The following is a 19,815-nucleotide window of genomic DNA, read 5'->3' as shown; positions in this document are numbered from 1 at the left end:
CTCTCTCTAGGTGTCTTCATGGGTACAAAGCCAAACACAGATACAAGCTTATTGAACCTTCTTTTTTCAGACTGTGCAAGTCTCACTTCTGCTTCCTCATTCAGTGACACACCTCGCACATCTGCCTGCTGGGCACAGAGACAGCTCCTCATGCTTTGTCATCTCTGCAGAGATTCAAGAATGTGAACATCCTGTAGACCAACGTCAAAGAGCTGAATAACCCTGTACAAAGGGCAGCTCTCACACTCATGAACAGTACACCTGGAGCATAAATCCCCCATGGAAGAGCTGGGTTAAAGGTATGTTTAGTTTTTGAGATACTGCCAAATTGCCTCCCACATAGAATACAATTTGTATTTCCAGCAGGGTTAACAGTGCCTCCTATAGGAAGGTAGATTCAACTATGTTGTTACTTCAAGGACAAGAGGCTCAGATAGGTCAAAAAGTTGCCTGAAATCCCGTTCTCTCCGTGTTGAGCGTGCACCATATGCCAAGAACCGACACACACCAGTTCAAGCAGACAAGACTTCCTCCACAGAAGGGGGTGTGTCCGAGACATTTATGGAATCTGATGGCAGTAAGTGCTGTGGAGGACAAACCAACCAGGGAGACAAGAGAAAACCAAGTGCCGGGGAAGGGTTTAGTGGTTCCAACCTCAAAGACGATGGCTGGGAAAGGTCTCTTTGGTACTGGGCACAGCTGAGCCAAGACTCCATGGAAGGGTGGCAGAGAGCAGGCTGAGGGGATGTCCGGGAAGCGAGGCAGGAGTGAACCAAGCCCACAGAGACGCAGCAGGGTGCCAGGGGATGGGGAAGATGGTGCCAATGGAAACCAGCACCGGTCCCTGGATCCCAAGGTGGGCGACTGTCCTGTCACCACACACAAGTCAGCCAGGTCTGGAGACCAGCTGCCAGAGCCACTCACAAGGCGGCCTCTCGGGAAGAGGGTGCCAGCCAGCCTTGCTTGGCTGCCAAGGTCAGGGTGGGAGGTGCAACTCCACTGATACCCACTGGATTTCAGATGTGATGGGACAGTGCTTGGGTTGGGTCAAACAGAAGAGGAAGAAAGTGTTTTACTCCTTTTTTTTATTTTTTGACAGGCAGAGTAGACAGTGAGAGAGAGAGACAGAGAGAAAGGTCTTCCTTTGCCGTTGGTTCACCCTCCAATGGCCGCTGTGCTGCGGCCGGCGCATCGCGCTGATCTGATGGCAGGAGCCAGGTACTTATCCTGGTCTCCCATGGGGTGCAGGGCCCAAGCACTTGGGCCATCCTCCACTGCACTCCTGGGCCACAGCAGAGAGCTGGCCTGGAAGAGGGGCAACCAGGACAGAATCCGGTGCCCCGACCAGGACTAGAACCCGGTGTGCCGGTGCCGCCGGTGGAGGATTAGCCTATTGAGCCACGGCGCTGGCCCTTTTTCTCACTAAAATCAACACAACAAGCAGGAAAAAATTACTCTGGAGGGGGTCAATACACATTTATAATGCATGTGTAAATTTAAACAAAAATACTAAAACAACTCGAGAACCACAGCAGCTGCTGGAAAAGCCATAGTGCAACCACAGGCAGAGGACAGTGGCCCAAGGTTCTGCGCAGGCCCAGGCCCTGCGGAGATCTGCACTCCCTCAGGAAGTGTCTGGAAAGAGCGATCAGATAGATCTATATATGTAGACTTCCTTCGAAGAAAAACAGCAACAAGCAAACAAACTAAATGCACGCCCACTCTTCTGTACTAGCGCTCCCAGAATGCCGCAAACCAGGGTCCTGCTCTCGCCCACTTTTGGGACCCCGAGGCAGCAGGAGCTGTTCTGGGGAGACACAGTCTACCCTGTCACCACCTGAGGAGTCAGGGCCATCTCCTCCCCAGCCTGCCCTTCAGTCAAGACGTTCTCCAACGCCATGGAGATGGAGGCCTACCTGGTGTGTCTGGCATGTCCTCACACCTGCGAGGGGGCAGAGTTCAGGACAAAGCCACAAGAAGTTCTTGTTAGACTTTATAATCATCAGTCTAGACACTCTTGGAATTCTACAAAGAGGCTAAGGCTGTATTCATGACAGCACAGGAATTACCCCAATATAGTTCTTGTCCACAGATACATGAGCAGGCTATTCAAAGTTCATGAAAAATTCAATTACCTTTAATTCCATTTTTCCATGAGCTTTTGAAGCCCCTCACATAACGACTAGGGACAAGAAATAAACTCCTTGCTGCTCTGGAGTGACTCTCACAGGCAGACGTGGGCAGGAGTGACTCTCCCAGCAGCTCTGGGAAGGTAGGTTCTGTGGTCTGGGTGCTTGTTGGATGAGCTATATGCCGTAATCCTCTCAATAAAGGCCTGTTAGACATTTTCAAGGGCAAAATATGTACAGAATGCTACAAATAGAAACCTCAAATCTACTCTGAAAGATCAGAGAAAGAACAGACTCAAGGGAGCTAAAGACATAATTTCCCAGAAGAGGCCAAAGAGGAGTGGTTATTCCTCCTGTCTTCCCATCTGGAGCAGGCGTAGCTGCAAGGATCTGCAGTGACTGGGGACAGGCCCAGGGAACAGGAAGAGAGCAGAGCTCAACTCCTCAGGGGCCAGACTCCGTGCAGAAGTCGTCTCTAACGCAGGGTGAATCCTCCTTACACAAAAGAACCAAGATCACAAAGGCTGATGGGGAGCACTGGGATTCACAAGGGACGTCTCCCGTCCTCCACGGACTCCATGGAATTCTCCATTGTCTGTTTCTATCTAAAATTTTCATATTCTTTTAACTGATGGGGTAAATCCCATCTTTTTTTTTTTTTTTTTTTAAGTTTATTTTCACCTACTTGAAAGGCAGATGAGAGAGAGAGAGAGAGAATGAATCTTCATCCATCTGCTGGTTCACTCCCCCAAATACCTGCAAAAACAAAGGCTGTGCTAGGCTAACGCCAGGAGCCAGGAATTCCATCCAGGTCCCCATGTGGGTGGCAGGGGCCACTTTCTACTGTCTCTTAGGATGCAGTATCCAAAAACTGGGTCAGAAGTGGAGATGGTGGGACATGAACCAGCACTGCCATCTGGGATGCAGGCGTTTCAGGCAGCAGCTTAACCACTGCACCACATCCACTGCCCACCTTTCAAAATACACTATTCCCAGATTACAGATCTTCATGCACTTCTTTCTCATGTCGATTTCTAGACTTTGTAATTCCATTTCCTTTTTTTTTTTTTTTTTTTTTTTGACAGGCAGAGTGGACAGTGACAAAGACCGACAGAGAGAAAGGTCTTCCTTTGCTGTTGGTTCACCCTCCAATGGCCACCGCGGCCGGCGCGCTGCGGCCGGCACACCGCGCTGATCCGATGGCAGGAACCAGGTGCTTATCCTGGTCTCCATGGGGTGCAGGACCCAAGCACTTGGGCCATCCTTCACTGCACTCCCTGGCCACAACAGAGAGCTGGCCTGGAAGAGGGGCAACCGGGACAGAATCCGGCGCCCCGACCAGGATTAGAATCCGGTGTGCCGGCGCCTCAAGGCGGAGGATTAGCCTAGTGAGCTGTGGCGCCGGCTATAATTCCATTTCAACAATCCAAACATTTATTAAACTCTCACCAACCAGAAAAGAGACTAAGGTCAGAATAATTACTACTGGGGATGCATATACCTGTGTGCCCATACATGTAACAGCAGATGACAGAAGTGTTACGGAAAGAAAGACCCTCACAGAGCAGCAAGCGGCCTGATGCTTGCTGCCTTACACAGGGTGATTCTCTGCCTTGATCTTATCTTCCCGTCCTGCTGGGCTCTCACTTCGCAAGGACACCCTTCCTTCCAGCCACAGCCCTCACAGCCCCTGGAAGGCTGCCTCTTGAGGACCTTTACTAAAATGGGCCTGAATGGACCCTCATCAGGTGCTCAGGTGGGTACCGACCTTACCTATTTCCCAACTGAGGACGTAAGAGGAGTGAAGGCCCACCTCTCACTACCACAGAGGGAAGAGCTGGTTTGTGAACCCCCAGGTGCTGGGCTCAAGGTTTTCTGTTCATAGGCCTGGACTGTGAATCTGTGAATTTCACGGACATGAACTGATTGCTGGTGTAGATGCTGGGTGCAGTGGTGAAAACAACCCACATCTCATACAGGAGAGCAAGGGCTCCAGTCCTGGCTCTGCTTCCAACTGCAGCCTCCTGTTACCACAGACCCTGGGAGGCAGCGGCTGACAGCTCAAGTACTTGAGTCCCTGCCATCTACGTGGGACACCCTGACTGAGTTCCTGATTCTCGGCATCAGCCTGACTCAGTCCCAGCTGCTGTGGGCACCAGAGGAGTGTACCAACAGATGGAAGATTTCTGTCTCTCTCTGACTCTCAAGGAAGGAAGGGAGGGAAGGAAATAACTGATGTTCTAGAATTCCTGTGGAGGCAACAGGATGCAACGCCAGAATCCTGGAGTACAAGCAGGGTTGCACCCCAGTGTTCTCCATTCTCACTACACACGCTCCACCAGACCTTTTCCTCTCATCTCAGGGATGTGACTACTGTTCACAAGGTGACAACTCCCAAATCTTTATCCCTCATTTTGAGGTCCAGATCCATACATCCAACTAGCCAGAAGCCTCTTAAACTTAACAAGTACCAGTGGAAGCTCTGATCTGCGTACCCCCTGCCATTCCATGACACCTGCTCCTCTCCCAGTCTCACTCCATGCAGGAGGTAAAGGCTAAAGACCCAAGATTCACTAATGCATCGCTCTAATTCAGACTAGGCGAAACAACCAGGGTAATATTCACAAACACAAACTGCCTGCCTTGAGCCCCTGCTCCCTTCTATGGGATCCCATAACTCAGGCTGAAAAGCAGTCCCAGATCAGTCCTCAGTGGCCTGGACCCCCACCTCACACCCTCACTGCACACCACCCACTGTGATCTGGCCACACTGTTACGTGATGTGTGGCCACTCACCAAGTTGTTTTCTATAGCTTAAAAGGCTTTCCTTACCTTCCTCCAACTCCTACGCACCCTTCAAGACCCAGATCAATTGTCACTTTCGGAAAGCATTTCTTGAACTTCCCCCGCTTAACTGAACTTAAAAAAAAGTACGATATTTGAAAAATACGAAAGAGCACAGTTAATACATACTCCTGTTACTCTGTTCAGATCGCTCTAATAACACACCCTGCACTCTATCTGTCCATCCTTACTCAACTATGAGGTCCTGGGAACTGAGAGCCAATGTGGCAACCACACATGGTAGGGCTTACCGCCCACAACCAGTGTGAGTTTTTGGAATTAATTTCTGGTACTAACTCTATCACCCACTTGCTACCTGATCTGGACAATTCACTGACCTACTCTGTGGCTATTCCCTGGTCTGTAAGATGGGGACAACTGCCCCTCTTCCTGTACCGCAACCACGTGTCAAAGCACTCTGGGCCTCTACATCTCAGGCCAGTGCAAGCACACCTGCTGACGCTTCAACCACCACTCCTGGCTCTCTACAAAGCCAACTCTGGTGCCCACTGTTTGCTCTGACACCGACTCAACTCTGAGGACAATACGTCTCTGAGGACAATGGCAAGGGCATTTCTTCACAGTGAGGGGCAACCGACTTCAGCCTGAATCTATGAATGTCAACCTGGCATTGAACCACACACATTTTGAATAGCCAGCTTTTCAAATAAAATGTACAAAGAGACTAAGGTAACTCAGGTGGAAGTATGAGGAGGAGCTGCTTTCTAGCCTACAAGTCCCAGGCACACAGGCAGGATGGGTCTGGTGACGCAACCTGAGGGGCCTCATGGTCTGCGTGCCTCTACCCTCCCCCACCAAGACACAAACTCTTTTCGTTGTGTAAGGGCATCTGTGCCATCCTCTCCAGGAGCTCCCTGCACAGCTGGCTCACTGACAGCCTTGCACGTGGTTCCTACCCCTCCTCCTCCAACCACACTCTCCTCCACCTAAACACAAAACTCCACGTGGACTTCAAATCCACAATTTCTGTAAACAGTGCAGAGAAGGCCGTTTGTCTCCACCAACACTTAAAAAGGAAGGAAATCACGCACTTACTTAGAAACCACTTCTTTGGGTGATACTAAGTAAAAATCTAGGTAAACAGTATTTTCTGTTTAAGATTTTCTTTTAGTGGAAAACGGGATTAAATACTTTTTCCCTATAATCTGTCAGTCCAGACAGCAAGTTCTGTTTCCAGGCAGCCCAGATGAAACTAGAAAGGATGGCAGGGTTCAGAAGACTCCATCAAATGCAACGTCAGTGCCAAACAGGAGCACCTTGGATGAACGCTGGAGACCAAATACCACCATGACTGCAAAAATCAGTCTTAACTGAGTTTGACAAGTTTGATATTCTTCCCCAAAAAAGGTTGTTTCTTAAAAACCAGACTCTACGATGTGCTTCTGTTCTACCTTAATGACGTTAAAGCCATGCAACAGTTCAAAACCACTGTTCTTTCTGAACGGGGTCTCATAGAACCCGACCCATGCATATGAGGGCCGAAGTCACAGGAGAGACTAGAATCCAGGGCTTCTCATTCAGGAAACCCGCTTTATCCTTCCCAATCGCAGGGAAGTTGTACTGAGAGAGGAGGAGGAACATCAAATATGTGATGGCGACAGCTGGGGAGAAAAGCCGCTCCAATCACTGTTGCAAATACTAATCCCTTTGGCAAATTCTGTCTGGCGCGTTTAAGTTCTGACATGTTCCTGAACTGATGGCTATCTCAGGTTCCTTCCAGAATGAAACCGAAGAAACTGGAAACCTCAACACATACTACAGCTGGCAAAATCTATGTCATGTGATCCAGTTTTAAGTGCCAGGATTTCTAACTATGCCCAAGGTGATTTTACAGTGAATATTTCCCAGAGTTAGAGAACTGCTGCTTAGTCAAACGCCTGTCGAACCGCGCGTGCGCAACCACAAGAAAGCTTCAGCTGCAACCGCAGCAGCCTATAGAAATTGTCAGATTCTTAGTCTGCACGGAATTATTCTGGTGACGTGAACACTGGGAATTCTATAGTTTTAATTAAATTACGAGTATCAAGTTATAATCATTTCTACCTGTTACAGAAGGGTTTTAAATCCCCAGTATGGATACCTGCACACACTCCATAAAAATGCATGGAACAGTCACCCCAAGGGAGAACAGGCAGAGGTCACTACTAATCCACCACATTGAAACTGGGGCTAACACTACACAGGACAGCCGAGCAAATGAAACATGGGCTTAGCTTGAAGCACAAAACGAGGTCCACTATCCTTGGTAAGAATGTATAAATTCTTAAAGGGATTCTTTAACAGCTGAGACAGGGTGCTACTTACTTCCTCATTAAATAGTTTGCTAGTTTCTTTTTTGATTGGGTCTATAAGCTGGACTTGGCCTGCGGAAAAGCCCACTAGGAGAGAGACACTTTCTGCTGTGGCTGTGAGGTGGTTGAAGTCATGACAAGTAGGCTGTGTTCCTTTGTATATCCTTTTATCTATTGGTTTACTCAAGTCAGCAGCCTGGAGGAGAAAGAGAAAAATACATACGGTAAACAGTACATTGACATAGGAGAAATCTAAGTTATACTATTTTATACTCCATTATGATGTTCAATCTTAAAAACAATGTTATTAAAAAAATTTCAGTTATGACTTAACATTTGTCTCACATATTACAAAAACACTTTCACATACCTTAGCCAATTAGATGTTGCTATACTATGTTTATAACTGTTAAAAATCACAGCTTATCTCCTGTGACAAAGACTTCTGGTTTTAGGGGTGGGGGAATCTCAGATACTACATTCGGTATTCTCAGGATGCATTCCAAGCACTTTCCTAACAGAGGAACTCTACACGGAACAGGTCCGCTCTCAGACACGGCTGTGACACCTACACGCCCACGGGTGAGCTACCTGCAGCCCAGTGTTCCAGTGTGGCCGCCAGACCAGCAGCAGCAGAGCAGCACCACCTGGAGACTTGGGAAGCAGATTCTCAAGCCGCACCACAGACCCTGTGTCTCAGAAACTACGGGCTGGGCCCAACAAGCTGCAGTTTAAAAGCCTTCCAGGTGAGTCTGACGACCACTGCTGGGCCAACCGTACACAGGCGGTTCCCTCTCCGGGCCACAATCCCTCTTCTGTGTTAGCTTTCAGGGAACTTCCACTTACTGAGCCTACACTCAAGTGCTTTGCACGCACATTTAATCTTCACAGTAATCTGTCAGTGCAGACAGTATTTCCCCCAATTTACCAGTGAGCAAATACATTTGGAGAAGTTAACTTGGCCACTGTCGGCAATACCTATTTAGTAACTGGCATTTGAAACCCAGTTCTGTTTGCCCATAAAGGGAATGGGGAGAAACACATACCCGCACACCCCAAAGTCAAAAGTAAGTAATTTCTGACTTGGGTTAAAAATAATCTGGGGGGATGGGCACTTGGCGCAGCAGTTACCTTGTTTGGGATACCTGCATCCTGTACTGAAGTACTGGGTTTGAGTCCTGGCTCCACACCTGACCCCCACTTCCTGCGAATGAACACCCTGAGGGGAGCAGGTGATGGCTCAAGTGCTTGGGCCCCTGCCACCCACATGGGAGACTGGAATGAAGCTCCTGGTTCTGGCTTTGGCCTGGCCCAGCTCTAGCTGTTGTGGTCATTTTGAGAGTGAACCAATGGATGGAAGATTCTCTCTCTCTCTGCCCCCTCCCCTCCATCCATGTCTCTTTCTCTGTTGCTCTGCCTTTCAAATAAATAAATCCTTTAAAATGAGTAAATAAAAAATAAAAAAACACATGGCTCTGCAACTTAAAAAATAAAAATTATTTTCAACATGTCCCCTCCTTTGAGTAAGAAAGATTCCCTTCCTCATGACTAATGAACATTTTGGGCTGCTACTGTTAAGTAAGGGGAACCCACCCCCTCCTGCTTGCGTGTGAAGACCACGCGTGGAGACAGTTCCCATCAGTGATTATGCCAAGACATCCTCTCTGCCCTGGGTGCCACGGTGGGGTTCACCCTCTTGTTCTCTATGACCACCCCTCCATGAAGTTCTGAAGATTTCTTTCTTCCAAAGAGGCCTGTGACATTAGGCCAAGTGTTCTAATAGTTGATTTTCAAACAAATATACATACTGAGTAGAAGAAAGGACCTCAAGATTACAAGCATCTCTGAGCAAACTCAAGCCCGGAGCACTTGGCCCAGGGCACAGGAATGAGGTTACACGCCATGCGGACACTCTCCCAGCCTCACCTCAGTCAAAATGGAGATGAGAATCTCTGTTCTACCAACCTCATGGGATTGTCTGGAGGATGAAATAAGAGAATATATACATGAAAGAGCCGTGAAAAGTGTAATATAAAGTATGACACAAAACAAAGGGGCGTCCTGACTTTGGGCCTGGGCAGGGTGAAGGCTGAAGCAGAGGAGCCATGAACCATGCACAGGCTGCCCGCGGCAGTGGCTCCTCCTTGAGCGTAAGGCAGGGAGAGGGGATTCTAGGCTAGCTGAACAACATAAGCAAGACATCTCAGAACAAAGAAGATACCAGGTCATGTAAAAAGGAGCTAAAAACATAAAATACGATACAACTGGCAGCTAGAGCATAAAAATCCAATTTGAAATATGAACGATTAGGCCAATGCCACAGCTCACTAGGCTAATCCTCCGCCTGCGGTGCCGGCACCCCGGGTTCTAGTCCCGGTCGGGGCACTGGTTCTGTCCCGGTTGCTCCTCTTCCAGTCCAGCTCTCTGCTGTGGCCCGGGAGGGCAGCGGAGGATGGCCCAAGTGCTTGGGCCCTGCACCTGCATGGGAGACCAGGAGAAGCACCTGGCTCTTGGCTTGGATTGGTACTGCGCGCCGGCTGTAGCAGCCATTTGGGAGGTGAACCAACGGAAGGAAGACCTTTCTCTCTCTCTCTCTCACTGTCTAACTCTGCCTGTCCAAAAAAAAAAAAAAAAAAGAATATGAACAATTGGTTATGTGATCACTGTACAACTCTTGAGACTTTTTAAAAACAAGTTTGTTTATAGGAATTTTCTACTAAAGAATGTTCCTAAACTTATGCCCTGAATTATAAAAATCAATTCAAAAGCTAACTAGAAAATTTTAAAGAACATTTCAATGCAAATTAAATAAACAAAAAATATACACTATAGAGAAATAAACACCTGGGTTTTTTTCAAGCATTGCTAACATTTTGAGTTAAATGTTCAGATCCTTACAACAGCTACATTAGCCTGACTCCTTGGTATCTTATTTTACATCCTTGACCCCAACATGGAACATGCCTGAAGAGATGTTGTGTTCTTTTTTTTTTTTTTTTTTTTAAAGATTTATTTATTTATTTGAAAGGCAGAGTTACAGAGAGGCAGAGGCAGAGAGAAAGAAAGGTCTTCCACCCACTGGTTCATTTTCTAAATGGCTGCGGCAGCAGGAGCTGGGCCCATCCAAAGCCAGGAGCTGGAGCTTCCTCCGGGTCTTCCACGCAGGTACAGGGGCCCAAGGACTTGGGCCATCTTCTACTGCTTTCCCAGGCCATAGCAGAGAGCTGGATCAGAAGTGGAGCAGCCAGAACTCAAACTGGTACCCAAATGGGATGCCAGCACTGCAGGCAGTGGCATTACCTACCATGCCACAGTGCCTGGCCCCAAGATGTCAAGTATTTTAAATGACAATTGGAATATTATTTTTACCCTTAAACTGGGTAAACATTCCAAAAAATCCTCCTTACTAATTTGCTTAGCAAACTTTCTCCCCAGATCCCTGCTCTCCCAGTGTACCAGGCCATGAGCAGTTTGCAAGCTGCAAACATGCTTGTGTGTAGGACAGAAATTGAGAATAAGAATTTAGGAACTTTTATAGCAATGAAAAATTCTAAATCTATTGAACCTAATAATAACAAAGTTAAGAGTTTGTGTTTTTTTTTTTTTTTCAGTTTCCCTTATTAGTAATCCTTTCTTATATTCCAAAAGCAAATCCAAACAGAGTAGAAATTTTAAAATACTGGTTCTTCAACACAACTATGAGTAGCACTGTCTTAGAAGACACAAAAGCACACCTGGGGGCCAGTGTTGTGGTTTAGTGAGTTAAACGGTTACCTGCAGTGCCAGCACCCTATATGGTACCAGTTCAAATCCCAGCTGCTCCACTTCTGATCCAGCTCCTTGTTAACATGCCTGAGAGAGCAGATGAGGATGGCCCAAGTCCTTGGGCCACTGTATCCATGTAGGAAACCTGGATGAAGCTCTTGGCTTTGGCATGGCCCAGACTTTGGCTATGGCAGCCATCTGGGGAGTGAACCAGCCAATGGAAGATCTCTCCCTCTCTGGTTTTTTTTTTTGGACAGGCAGAGTTAGACAGTGAGAAAGAGAGAGAGAGAGACAGAGAGAAAGGTCTTCCTTTTTCCATTGGTTCACCCCACAAATGGCCGCTACTGCCGGCGCGCTGCTCCGATCCGAAACCAGGAGCCAGATGCTTCTCCTGGTCTCCCGTGGGGTGCAGGGTCCAAGCACTTGGGCCATCCTCCATTGCCTTCCCGGGCCACTGCAGAGAGCTGGACTGGAAGAGGAGCAACCGGGACTAGAACCCGGGGTGCCGGCACCGCAGGTGGAGGATTAGCCAAGTGAGCCACGGCACCGGCCCTCCCTCTCTGTTCGTTCCCCTCTCTTTGTAATTCTACCTTTCAAATAAATAAATAAATAAACCTTAAAAAATAATAAGAGAAGCTGACATGGCCCAAAGATCAGTTAGGTTCCCTCCTAGCAATCCTCCCTCCCCAGTCCTACCACGGCCCTGAACACACCCAGAAGCACAGAAATCCAGCCAGGCAACACATCACCTCCATCAGGTGAGGCTAACTGAGAGGCCTGAGGTGACCGTGAGGGCCACATCCATAAAAACTGTATTTTCAAAAACCCACGGACACCACCAGCCGTGCCTGAGCTTCTGGGGTCCCACCAGTCCCACACAGAGAAAAGTCAGGCTTTCCTTTCAACCAGAATCATCCTTTCTCACTCCTTTGGTCCTCTTTCCTCTACAGCCCATCACTAAGTTCCTCCTCCATGCACTGATGGCAGACGAGACTGCCAACATGTAGTCTGAGTTCACACAACTCTCTAGTAGCATTTCCAACTATGTGCCCCATGGAGGCAGATGGCTCCCAGTTAAGAGAAAGTCTGGTGGACGGAGAAGGAGCCCAGACTCTGGGTCCAGGCAAACACAGGTTCAAAACCTGCCTTCCCTCTAGGTACCCAGGTGGGCTTGGGCAAGGGGCTTTTTCCTCACTGTGCTTCAGGGAATAGTCTCTCACCCCCCTCCCCGGCAGAGCACTGGTGAGGGCTGCAGATGATGGATGGAAAGCACAGTGCGTACAGAGTTACACAAATGGCAGCTATGGTTATTAATTTATTCTAGTCACAGCCAACCTCTGATCCAAATGCTTCTGTGGCTTCCTAATTTGCAGCATATCAACCAAAGTATCAAGGAGGACCTAGTCTCCCAGCTCTCCACAGCGCTGTCCATCCTCCCCAGCGGCAATACCAACTTCAGTCTATTTAACACTTCCTGTGCACCTGGCCTACCCCAGGAACTTGACAATCATCACCCCACTTCATCTCATCCTTCCAAGTAGATACATCTTAACCACATTTCACAGATGAGGACAACCAGAAGGAGTCCAGGTCAGGAGCCTGCTCTCCCCCACCCCGCTCCCTCCGCACCACGCAGCCTCGCCTTGGTCCAGGCACACTGTCCTTTTTTCTTCACTGCGTCACTCTCTAGGCCGGGGGATCTCTGTCTCCTTTCTGAGTAATCTCACCCATACATTCAAGCCCCACAACCTCCAGCAAGTATTTTCCCAACTGCCATTCTTTGTGCTGGCTCCTTTATCTCGACTGTCAAGCATGGCACTCATTCTACAATGTTTAGTACTTAATCACTTACATGATTTTAGAGTTGTTTTATGTCCATTATCAGCAATTAATAGTAAAGTAACAACAAAAAGTCCTTTAAGCAGAAGTTTTTGTTAACCGGTTATCACTGTACTGTTCTACAAAATTAGCTTTTTCTCTTCAGCTTTCTAGTGGATTTTGCATACTTTGGAATTTTAAAAATGCTTTGTATCCTACTAATTGCCAATTATATAATCTTAAACAATATATTTTATTTATTTATTTGAGAGGCAGAGAGACAGCATGCTCCTAACTGCTGTTACACTCCCCCAGTCCCACAGTGGCTGGGGCTGGGATGGGCCATGCAGAAGTCCAGAGCCAGGAAATCAATCCAAGACTTTTTTTTTTTTTTTGGATAGGCAGAGTGGACAGTGAGAGAGAGACAGAGAGAAAGGTCTTCCTTTTGCTGTTGGTTCACCCTCCAATGGCCGCCGCGGCCAGCGCACCGCGCTGATCGGAAGGCAGGAGCCAGGTGTTTATCCTGGTCTCCCATGGGGTGCAGGGCCCAAGCACTTGGGCCATCCTCCACTGTACTCCCAGGCCACAGTAGAGAGCTGGCCTGGAAGAGGGGCAACCGGGACAGAATCCGGCGCCCCGACCGGGATTAGAATCCAGTGTGCCGGCGCTGCAAGGCGGAGGATTAGCCTATTGAGCCTCGGTGCCAGCCAAATCCAAGACTTCTACGTGATCCAAGACTTCTACATGGGTGGCAGTGGCAGTGGCAGGAACCCAATTACTTTAGCCATCACCACTGCCTCCCAAGGTACCCACTGGCAAGAAGCTGGAGTCAGGAATAGAACCCAGGCTCTCTAGGGCTGTGGGTATCTTAACCACCAAGTCAAACTCCTATCCTTAAACATGAATTTATGGCAAAATCAACTAATTAAAAATCTTACCAATTTTTAACAATTAGATTACATGTGGTTTCCAGCCTCAGCAGAGTATCCAGCATGTCACAGGTGCTCAATATTAGTTGAATGAAGCAAACCATGGCTGTTCCTGAGGTTTGTCACTGGCAAGATCCACTTTTATCATTATGGTCATGAGTTTATAGGTAAGGAGTCACTGATTACAAAAACTTGCCAGTGGTTCATCCTGCTTATTAGGTTCTCAATTTAATAGAAAAAGTTAAACGATGGTTTAGAAAGCTGTATAACACAAACAGAACTGGTTCGCAAAGCCTCAATCAATAAGTAAACATTTTTAAATGTCATGCTTTATTTTTCTTGGATTTCTGACCTTAAAATCCCTAAAATTCTCATGATGAACGCTGTTAAAACAGGGAGTTAGCAAGGTTGGTTTAGCGTGGCACTGATAGGACTCTAGGTCTTGATCTTTCCAGCACCACACAATCTGCCAAAGAAACCCTCCAGCTCACACGCCCTCACCCCCAGCTTCACCTGCGGACCCTGCCCCACAGGAATGCAGAGGAAGAGCGTGAGATGAGAGGGCAGTCCCGCTCCCAAGGTTCAGTGGCAACAGCCATGCCATATCACATGGGCCTGTGCCAAGCTCTCTTTGTTGGGAGCCTGCTACCTGATACTCCTGAATGCCCAGAAGCATCTGTGGAATGAAAAATATTTCAAGCCTATTTTGAAACATAAATGTCAAATCATGATTTTAGACAAGATTTTAAATAAATGTACTAGGGGGAGTGGTGGACTTTATGTTCACCTTCCCCATGCCATAAACCCCATCTGAGCAACACTGCAGACAGAAAAGAGTAAAACGTCCTTTTGCTGGCATACTCAACAGCTGCTGGAGCTCATCTCTCTACACCTGAAATCACTCTCACGACCCTCCGGAGTCCACTACCCCATATTCAGCACCCCAGTCCTTGCCCCACCTTTACTCCTGTCCATTCAGGTCCCCCTTAAATGGTACCCCCTGCCCGGATCTGGACTGACCTCCCCCCTAGTTGGAGCCCAGTCTAGCTCAGCCTCCCTGACCTTGCACCAGTCTCCTTCCACCCATTTCTACCCACGCCCAAGTCATCCCACACGTGCTGCCAGATTCATCATCAGGAAGCCACTGGTCTGTGAGGCAAGCAGCTCAACGCTCAGGATTCGTTCCCAGTGTGGGCTCACACTGCTGCCCCTCACACAGGCTCCCTCCACAGGAGCCTGGCTGCCACCTTTGCCAACACACACTGTGCATGGCCTTTCCTTGCAGTCTTCTCTTTGCCTATCAAACTGTCCAACCCCCAACATCCACACATCTGCTCACCACAGCACAAACGTCACTCCCCTGCCCAACCCACCCATCTATGAGCGATAGTCTTCCACTCGCACTTCACTGAGTGTCTGCCACAGCCACGTGAATTAGCTGGAATATGGTAACTATCTTCCATACATTGTCCAAGTTTAGCTCCTTTTTAAAACCAAGAACCAAGTCAGGAGCTGCTGAGTCACCAACAGCCCGAACAGATTACTCAAAAATAGGTGGAGCAGTACTGGTGGCATCAAAGGTCGCCCAGATGCCGTTCTGAAAATCAGCAGAGAACTGAAGCAGCTCCCCACTATCACTCCTCCTGAACACATCTCAGACAACCACAACAGGAGTGACCAAGGGACTACTTCCCAGGCCACAAAGGATCACTTATCTGAAAAGAAAAGGAACAAAGGGGGCCTACGTTTAAACTGGACATTCTAGGGTGGAGGTTTAGCCTAGTGGTTAAGGTGCCCACACCCCATACAGAATCTGGGTTCAAGTCCTTACTCTATTTCCTGCTAATGTGACCCTGGGAGGCAGCAATAAAGGACCAAGTATTTGTGTCCTTGCCATCCATGTAACAGACCCAGACAGAGTTCCTGGCTCCCCGCTTCAGCCTGGCCCAGTGCTACCATTTGGGATGTCATCAGTGAAAGGCTGATCTCTCACTGTCTCTACCTTTCAAACAAACAAAACTTGAGATACAAAATAAACTACATTACCAAGATTGTTTCAAAGTTTATCTTGAGGGAAACTTTTAACCCAGGCAGGCTTGGGGCTTCCAGTGCCAGTTAGGGATTAGTTCACACCCATGGCCTGGGGCTGTACCACACCTGTTGAAAACAAGGAAACCCTGTGCCTTCCAAGCAAAAGGCATGAATGATATGGAACACTGACCTCTCAGAACCAAGACAGATTTGTTTGTTGAACAAAGCTCAATGTACAATTTAACCAAAATTTTCTTCAACATAGTAAGAAATAACTAGGTCCAATGACAAAAGACCACAAGGTGGTTTTCAAACATCTTCACTGCCCACACTTGACAGGCAGCAAACAGTTCATGCCAGAAACAACAAGCTGGACAGCATTGCACAGATGCTGATTCTGCAGCCCAACCTGCCTGCTCCTGAAGGAGAAACACCCGCACGTCCTCCTCCTCCAAAACAGCCACACGGCTGTCATGAACGGTAGGCAAAGAGCCCAAGGCTTGTTCTGTGATGGCAGAACCTGGTCAGGCAAGGAATCACTTAGCCCAACAGTAACAACCTGTCAGCCAATTGTACAGTTCCAACGTTTCAAGGACAGGAACTTCTTTGCATGCTTTGCCACTCTCCGTGCGACGGCTCAGCCCAGGTATCCTTGAATACCTGCCTTAGGACACCATGCAAAAATGGGGGTGGGGCGTAGGGGGTAACAGAAACCAAAAAAGACCTGCAGCCAAATACAAAATCAAATCTATCGTTCTTTGGCTGCACACAATCCTAACCAACAACTAACTGCCTTCTTGGATGCTTGTATGTGAAAGAAAACATCACGCCCCAGCAAATACTGGCATGTCACTTTACAGCTTACAAAGCACCTTTGCGCTTCAGTTCTTTCAGCCTCCACAATAAACCTGTGCTGTCAGTCTTACTGCCACTCTCACTTTATATACAGGAAACAGACATGCTGTCAAGAGGAACCAAGCAGTAGTCTGCCATCTTAATCCCAACGCGGGGCTCGCTCTTTTGCACTATCAGGGGAAGCTCACGAGATGGCATCTGAGGCAGCACCTGGATCTAAAATTCTACCACTGTGGACTCCATGTTCCTGTGCTTACTGAAGTGGGAGTAAGACAGTCCAGCCCTGCTCAGCTGGGCCCAGATTCCAGATCTACCTTCTCAATGAACACATCTCACTTGACTGTTCCATTAAATTAGAGCACTAGAGGAGTGATTGGTGCAATCGTTTAGGAGGCTACCTGTGCTGCCCACATTCGTATCTGAGTGCCTAGGTTCAAGTCCCCACTCCATGTCTGATCCAGCTTCCTACTAATGTGCACCCTGGGAGGGGGCAGATGATGGCTCAAGTACCTGGGGCCCTACACTCATGTGGGAGACCAGGATGGGGTTCTGGGATCCTGGCTCTGGCCTGACCCAGCCCTGGCTATTGGAACTGTCTGAGGAGTTAACAAGTAGATGAAGGATCCTTCTCTGTCTGTTTTTCAAATATAGTGAAAATAAGCAAATAATTTGAACAAAATAAAATATGCCAACATATGTAAAGTCGCCAGCATAATGTCTGGCACTTGAGAAAAGTTAGTTCCTCTTCTGAACACAGAAGGACTTGATGCTTATCTTACAGGCTTTGAAAATTCTCATTCATTAATACCTTCAAAGAAACATAAATGAAGACAATCAGGAATATTTTTTCTGCCCTGAATTTCCTGGAGAAAGACAACAGCAGAAGTCAAGTTTCAGCATGTTTTCCTTCCAACATAATTTTCCAAAACAAACAGTAATTTCCTTGCCTTAGTTTCCATGTTTCCTCCATTCTCACAAATACACACTTTTGTAGGCACAGCCCACACTTGTCTGGCAACACAGACCGCATCCCCTTTACTAAGCCCACAGAACTGGGGTCACCTGCTGGCTCTCTCCAATGGCCTCTCACCCTGGAATGAGCGCCTTCCACCCACATTTCAGAGTGCCTCTGGCATGCACAGCAGCAGAGGCGGAGCAGAGAACTACACGGAGGAGACGACAGGACAGCGCGTCACCACCGGCCTTTCAGAACAGGGGCAAATACTGCGATGCAAGACGTGTGGAGGGTTACCTTTATGTCCCCTGCAAGTGGGAAAGGGGCACAGCCACAAACCGGTACAAGGTGCAATGCTGAAGCTTGGCTTCTCAGAGGCCCACACCAGCGCCTTCCTCCACAACTGCTTTGACCGTGAGTGGCTGCGCGGGGAGGCCGACGTGATGCAACAGCATCTCCTCCCTTGGCCCAGCACTGTTGGTCAAGGCATCCACTACAACTAACAAGCTCCTGTTGCTAGCACATGTCATTTTTTCTCAAGGCAGCCTGTCACTTAGAAATCGTTAGCTATGTCAAGTCTGCTACCCCTCCCTCAGAGCAGGTTTCAGGAATGTACTCGGCAAGCTGCTGACCCTGCTCAGGACAGCTCAGCTTCACAAGGCGAGGCACCAGGCTGTCACGGAGCTTCACTCAGGCTAATGAAATACTGATTTCTTCATTAAGAAGAACTATGAATAAACATTAGGTAAATTCAATTTGCACACATCCTAACACCAGACCTCATCACATTAAAATGCTGACATATTCAAATGACCTATTTTTTATTAAACTCCTCTGTTAAATATGCATAGAAATATGCATTCCTATTCCAAAGGGAATACCAACATCTCAAATGGAGAAAAAGGAAAGATGCTTTCCATTCTGCAAAAGACACTCCCTGCAAATTCTTAGAAAATAATTTTTAAAGTTCCTACTGAAAACAGCAGGGGAAGGGAAATTCCATGTCCTCCTGAGAGTGCGAGACAACGCTGGTAAAGACCGCTACAGAGCAGGGGCGGCTCCTATAGCTGCCTATCACTACACTGTGGTTCTCTGCCCTGTGAACAATCTGTGGACTTATTATATTTGGCAGGGCACGTAAATGATTCTTAGATTTTCCTATTCAAGTTGCTGAGTAACAGAAGCAGTAATCTGCAGAGCAGCTCTCATTCTAAGTGAAAAATGTGCCAAATCCACACCAGGCTTCAACCTTCCAACATTCTTCACCCTACACAGAAAGCAAGGCTCAGGAAGATCTGGGGATGTGCTCAAGGAACGCACTTCCAACCACATCAAGTTGTCACTTTCTTTTCAATCATCCAACTCCAGTTGGAATAATGAACTACTGAATGTTAACATGAAATTTCAAATGACCCAGTATACTGCTGTGTTTTCAAACAGGAAGAAGAAAGCTAGTGTCAGAGAATATTAAACGTATCTTACACATTAATGGAGATCAGCTACTAAAACAAGTGGCCAAAATCTGGCCTCTGTAACTCCCTCTCTAATCCAGCCAGGCATCAGCTGAAGGAAGCAGCTCAAATCAAAGAGGACCACAAGGGTCTGATGATTCTAAAGACTGCTGTGAGGAGAAGCCTAGCTCTCCCCTAGGCACTTGCACTCATGGATATTTGTCACATAAATCGATCTCACCAACTAGTCTAAATTTTTTAGGGCATAAATCTTCTAAGCCACCTCAGAAACAGGCACACAAACAGGTCTGATTTTTTTTTTCCAGATTAGCAAAAGCCTGTTTTAGACACTTTAGTTATCAGGCCCTGGCAGATCTCTAGTAACCAAATAGGAAGCAGCTGCAAAATGCGGACTGGGAAGGCCGCACCTGTGACTGCCTGGCTGTCACGGGGTAACAAGAACAGTCTTCGGCCGGCGCCGCGGCTCACTAGGCTAATCCTCCGCTTGCGGCGCCAGCACACTGGGTTCTAGTCCCGGTCAGGGCGCCGGATTCTGTCCCGGTTGCCCCTCTTCCAGGCCAGCTCTCTGCTGTGACCCAGGAGTGCATTGGAGGGCCCAAGTGCTTGGGCCCTGCACCCCATGGGAGACCAGGAGAGGCACCTGGCTCCTGGCTTCGGATCAGTGCGGTGCGCCGGCCGCAGCGGCCATTGGAGGGTGAACCAACG

At 48.0% G+C, this 19,815-nt stretch overlaps 1 protein-coding gene across 17 annotated transcripts in view; it reads right to left on the bottom strand.

The window, feature by feature from the left end:
• Positions 1-19,815, bottom strand: part of WDR20 (WD repeat domain 20) — a 61,802-nt gene that overhangs the window by 11,290 nt on the left and 30,697 nt on the right. For 7 of the 17 annotated variants that reach the window (XM_051834893.3, XM_008248670.5, XM_002721720.6 and 4 more), the window contains exon 2: positions 7,299-7,481. The exons of 5 other annotated variants lie outside the window; for them this stretch is intronic. In XM_051834893.3, coding sequence (XP_051690853.1) covers positions 7,299-7,481 — 183 coding nt within the window. Of the gene's footprint in view, positions 1-7,298; positions 7,482-9,211; positions 9,264-19,815 lie in introns of all 17 variants that reach the window. 5 more of the 17 variants (XM_089322662.1, XM_089322665.1, XM_051834895.3 and 2 more) reach the window with 1 other exon arrangement.

Source organism: Oryctolagus cuniculus, chromosome 20, assembly GCF_051225735.1.
Source record: "Oryctolagus cuniculus isolate XC-2025 breed Fujian yellow rabbit chromosome 20, ASM5122573v1, whole genome shotgun sequence".
Taxonomy (NCBI): Eukaryota; Metazoa; Chordata; class Mammalia; order Lagomorpha; family Leporidae; genus Oryctolagus; species Oryctolagus cuniculus.
Note: the sequence above shows the minus strand (reverse complement) of the source record. Positions and strands in the feature narration are given on the sequence as shown.